This window comes from Wasmannia auropunctata, unplaced genomic scaffold (genome assembly GCF_000956235.1).
Source record: "Wasmannia auropunctata unplaced genomic scaffold, wasmannia.A_1.0 LD275681.1, whole genome shotgun sequence".
NCBI classification, from domain to species: domain Eukaryota; kingdom Metazoa; phylum Arthropoda; class Insecta; order Hymenoptera; family Formicidae; genus Wasmannia; species Wasmannia auropunctata.
The window spans coordinates 1-1,325 of NW_012087209.1; the positions used below are offsets into that span (position 1 = coordinate 1).

Consider the following 1,325-nt stretch of genomic DNA (forward strand, 5'->3'; position numbering starts at 1 on the left):
ACGTGCGGAAATATTTTAAAGAGGACGCGAAGGAAACCGTACTCGAAATGGTGAAAAATATTAAACAGGAGTTTACAAAGATCCTGAAGAAAGTGAGAGAACATATGAAAATTTTAATTTAAGATTATAAAAAAATCAAAGTCTTATCAAATCTCCGACATCCATCTAATCTATAAGAATTGGAATCTTAAAAAAAGAATATTTTTCATTTTCATTCTTTTAGTATTTTTCTCTATATTTGAAAATTAAAATAAATTAAAATTAAAGAAACAAAATTAAAAAATTAATATCATGTTACATGTGTTTTGATCAATAAATTATAATTTTAGAATCATTTTAATTATCTATATTTGTTATTAAGAGATATTATGTTAAAAATATTAAATCTAAAAATATTTATCATATATATTTTAAAACGTTAATAAATTTTATACAAAATTTCACGCGTTTTTAGGTGGATTGGATGGATGAAAAAACTAGAAGAAGCGCTTTAGAAAAAGTAGCCGCCATGACTTTACATGTTGCCTATCCAAATGAATTGTTAGACGATAGAAAACTTGAGAATTATTACGAAGGACTTGAATTTAGTGTTGATAATTATTTAGAAAACATTTATAACTTGTCTACCTTTAAAACAAATTTCTCATTTAGTAGACTGAGACAGCCAGTGAATAAGACAGAATGGATAAATTATGGCTCGTCGGCTGTCAACAATGCGTTTTCCTTTCTGACCAAGAACAGTATTGGTAATTAGATACAATTCCGTGAAAGCACATATGAATATTCCAAATAACAAAGAAAATTAAAAAAAAATGTATTTGTCTATTTAGTCGTATGTCAATTTTGAATTCATTTTCACATGCAACAAAAATTCTTTTTTCATCTGGAAATTAACTCAAAATTAATGACATACAACTAAAAATTCTATTTTAACTTTCTGTGCTATAAAATCTAGGATATAAATTTATTAGATTATTTTTTTAGATTAGATTATTTTTGCGAATTGAATAATAAGCAATACTTCAATAATAAAATCCATAAAATTATATCATTTATAATATTTGTCACTATGTACCGAATCATTCTTTTATTTATCTTGTAGAATTGCCCGCGGGTATTTTGCAAGGCGTGTATTTTAACAATGATTGGCCACGTTACATGAACTATGGCGGCATTGGTCTTGTTATTGGCCATGAGATTACCCACGGCTTTGATGATCAAGGCAGAGAATTTAATAAGGAAGGTAATCTCATGGATTGGTGGGAGCCAGAGACGAAGAAGCGTTTCTCAAGAAAGCCGAATGTATAATTCATCAATATGGAAAT

At 27.5% G+C, this 1,325-nt stretch overlaps 1 protein-coding gene across 1 annotated transcript; it reads left to right on the forward strand.

The window, feature by feature from the left end:
- Nucleotides 1–6: 6 nt before the first annotated feature.
- LOC105461892 (neprilysin-1-like) lies at nucleotides 7–1,302 on the forward strand (the record flags this gene model as incomplete). Its single annotated transcript, XM_011708404.1, has 3 exons — nucleotides 7–92; nucleotides 455–746; nucleotides 1,103–1,302. Coding segments are annotated over exons 1-3 (537 nt in total), but the record flags the coding sequence as incomplete, so codon positions are not given.
- Between the last annotated feature and the right edge of the window lie 23 nt (nucleotides 1,303–1,325).